The sequence below is a fragment of the Culex pipiens genome, chromosome 1, assembly GCF_016801865.2.
Source record: "Culex pipiens pallens isolate TS chromosome 1, TS_CPP_V2, whole genome shotgun sequence".
Classification (NCBI taxonomy): Eukaryota; Metazoa; Arthropoda; class Insecta; order Diptera; family Culicidae; genus Culex; species Culex pipiens.
In genome coordinates this window covers 81,055,351-81,058,894 of record NC_068937.1, presented here as the reverse complement: position 1 = coordinate 81,058,894, position 3,544 = coordinate 81,055,351, and the positions used below count along the sequence as shown (strand labels likewise).

Sequence of the window (3,544 nt, the reverse complement as noted above, 5' to 3'; positions counted from 1 at the left end):
ATCCCGAATTGAGGAGATCATGGTCCGGCACAACATCCTCACACCCTCTCAAAACTGCTCAAACGGCAAAAGAAACATATTTGAAGCTCTTCTTGCCGTCAAAGATCGAATTGCCCAGATCAAGCACACACACATACAAGGAACGCTCGTATCATTTGATCTTGATCACGCATTTGATCGAGTTGAACACTCTTATCTGTTTCGGGTTATGGACGATATGGGCTTCAACAGGGCACTTATACAGCTGCTGCGCACTATCATGGACCACTCACGCTCTCGTGTGCTAGTAAACGGGCATTTGTCTCCAGAGTTCGAGATACGGCGCTCGGTTCGGCAAGGGGATCCGATGAGCATGCATCTCTTCGTTCTCCATCTGCACCCGCTGCTGGAGAAAATACGCACACTCTGCAACGACCAGCTCCCAGTCAAATCAATCCGAATTCTGAAACGGAATCTAATTAGAATCTTACACAAATTCCGTTTTAAACGCAACAACCGGTTCGAACACGGAACCGGTTGTTGCGTTTGAAACGGAATTTGTATACGATTCTAATTAGATTCCGTTTCAGAATTCGGATTGAGTTAACTGGGCTAGACCTCTCCACCGCATACGCCGACGATATATCTGTTATCGTGGTTGATAACACGAAGTTACCAACACTCAAACAACTCTTCTTCGACTTTGGACGGTATTCTGGGGCCGTCCTCAACCTCGAGAAAACAGTTGCAATGAACATAGGAAGAAGCAGCGAAAACCTACCCTGGCCGTCGATGGAAACGCGTGTGAAGATTTTGGGAATCAATTTCTTCAATGACCACAAGCAGATGATACAGTTCAACTGGGACGAAGTGATCCGGAAAACTACGCAGCTAATGTGGATGTATAAAGCGCGAAACCTTACGTTGATCCAAAAGGTTACCGTGCTGAACATGTTTGTGACCTCAAAACTGTGGTTCGTGGCATCTGTGTTGAGCATACGCAATCAAGACATAGCAAGAATCACAAGACAACTTGGGTTCTTCGTATGGGGTCGCCAGCTGAGAGTTCCAATGGAGCAAATTTGTCAACCTATTGCAAAGGGAGGGCTGAATCTGCATCTTCCCATGCACAAATGCAGAGCACTACTGGTCAACCGATTCCTGTGTACGATTGCCGAAACTCCCTTCGCCGAGCACCTGTACGGCCAGGTTAACAATGGAGGATCCCTACCAGCAACATACCCTTGTCTACGGCCGACGTGGACCACTATTCGAGAGCTTCCCCAGCAGCTACGAGACAACCCGTGTTCGAGCAGCATCGAAAGTCATCTTCTGCAAGCTTTGCCAACCCCGAAGGTAGTGGTCAACAACCCCAGAGCATCGTGGAGAAGCGTGTGGCGAAACGTACGAGCAAGGGGTCTCACGTCGTTGGAAAAATCCACGTTCTATCTGCTTGTGAATGGCAAGCTGCCTCACGCGGCCCTGTTGTTCCGGCAACATCGGATCAGTAGTGCTTTTTGCATTCATTGTCCGAACGAAACAGAAGATCTAGAACATAAGCTAAGCAAGTGCCGTAAAATAAGCCATTTGTGGAACCACCTTAAACCAAAATTAGAATCCATTTTAGACCGAAGAGTAGAGTTCAAAAACTTTCAAATCCCTGATTTCAGGGCAATCAGAATGGCAAATGTAGAGAGATGTCTAAAATTGTTTATCAACTACGTAAACTTTATTTTAGATACAAAAAATGATTTTACGACTCAAGCACTTGATTTTTTACTAAATTGTAACTGCCCATAATATGTATCTCTGCAAACTGTAACAAAACTAAATAAACGTGTTAAAAAAAAAAAACTTGTTTTTGCACAAAACTCCGATTTTTTTTCCAAAAATCACTATTTTTTCAAAAAATCATAACTCGGCGGCAGATTTTTTGACCATGTTTTTCTATGGCTCAAAAGTTGCGGATTTTTGTCCCCTACACTAAAATAAATATCATGATCAAATTTAAATGCAAGCTGCACATACTCGAGTCACACATGCGTCTTATAAAACCCATGACGTATCAATATATGCTCCATATGAGGGTACAATAAAATTAAATTGACAGCCTAATATATTTTATATGCATGTTGCACATAACCAATTTTGATTTATGTGTGATGATTCTTATGTGCCTTACAAGTACGTTTTGTGAGCATCGCATATAAACTGCATGTGTTGACTATCATAGATTTTTGCAGTATGCTTTAACACATGGAATGTATATGCAATGCTCATAACATTTATGAGGTGTGCGCGAATGTGAGCATAATCGTTTACAAATTAACAATATGGCGGAAAATGTGAAAAAGAAGGTTTTGCGGCGTCGGTTTGCTTTCAAATTTGTCTTAAATTTTCTACAAAATATCATCGGGCGTGATTCTCGTGCAGTGTGGATTCCGGATAAGGGTAAGGCGCTGGAGATGGCCCCAACGGGGCTACACAACTTCGACGGATCGTGCAAGTTACTTCTGGAGTTGGTTTTCGAACCAGATCGTAGCGGCAAACGTCCAAACGAGACGATGGTTCCAGGGCTGCACAACATCGGCGGGCCGTGCAGATTGCTTCCGGAGGTGGTGGACCGTATCGTTAGAACCAGGTTTGTAATTTAGATATGTGCATGGGTGTGTGTGTGCATTGTAGCAAAACATTGTTTCATGACACAGGACATCAGGACAGAAAATACAAGGCTCGGCGTTCCGCAGGTACCGGCTGAGTGAACAGTGCACCACTTGACGCCGGAAACAAAGATCATAGGGGCGGACCAGGAGAAGATTAAAAGGCAAGCCGAAATTTTCAGCGAGAGTTCGTGCCGCTCTAAACGAACCAGATCTCTCAAGAGGCCGCCCATCCGGAAACGGTCTTACAAACCAACCAAGTCGGTCCCGTTCCAGAAACCGTTAGCGCTCCTAGTCCTGCCGTAGTAGCCACTCGCATTCTCGTGATTGTCGCAAGGGTCGCAAGCGTTCCCATCGAGGAATCGCTCGCGTACGCGTGACCGCCCGTTAAAAAGAAGCACCGCAGTAAGAACGAACGGCGTAGCAACTCTCACAGCCGCAAGCACTCTTTCCACGGTGGCCACAACAGCTCAGAACTGGCAGAAGATGTTCCTCCGCTGCGGCGCGTGATAGGCAGCACAAGGCCAACCAGGACTATGACTAGAAGGCAGCCGAAACTAAACAGCCTGGATGATTACCTGATTCAAGGTGGCCTGCCAGAACCGAGTCCCATCGATCTCCTAGATGCCTCTGGCCAACCCTTCAGCAATTATGTATGTCGAGCCTAGCACCGATTCCACGAAGTGAGAATTGACGATGAATTCAAGGGTCAGCTCGGGCATGCCTTCCATGTACTGACCAGCGGTTTGACCCACAAGTTCAACAACAAGAGGGTAAACAAAACTAGAATTTAGTAGGTTTTAATCAATTAACTGACTATTGATTCATGAGCAATTCTCGCTGAAACCGTCCCACTAGATGCACATATTCTCAAATCGTTACGGCAATGTTCTCATTCGATTCAG

General features: G+C 45.4%; 1 protein-coding gene across 1 annotated transcript; it reads left to right on the top strand.

Moving 5' to 3' along the window:
* The first annotated feature begins 1,983 nt into the window (after positions 1-1,983).
* LOC120430077 (uncharacterized) lies at positions 1,984-3,001 on the top strand. The gene is made up of 2 exons (XM_039595168.2): positions 1,984-2,620; positions 2,688-3,001. Exons 1-2 carry the CDS (start codon positions 2,313-2,315, stop codon positions 2,755-2,757), a joined length of 378 nt encoding a protein of 125 aa, XP_039451102.1. The 5' UTR covers positions 1,984-2,312; the 3' UTR covers positions 2,758-3,001.
* Positions 3,002-3,544: the final 543 nt, after the last annotated feature.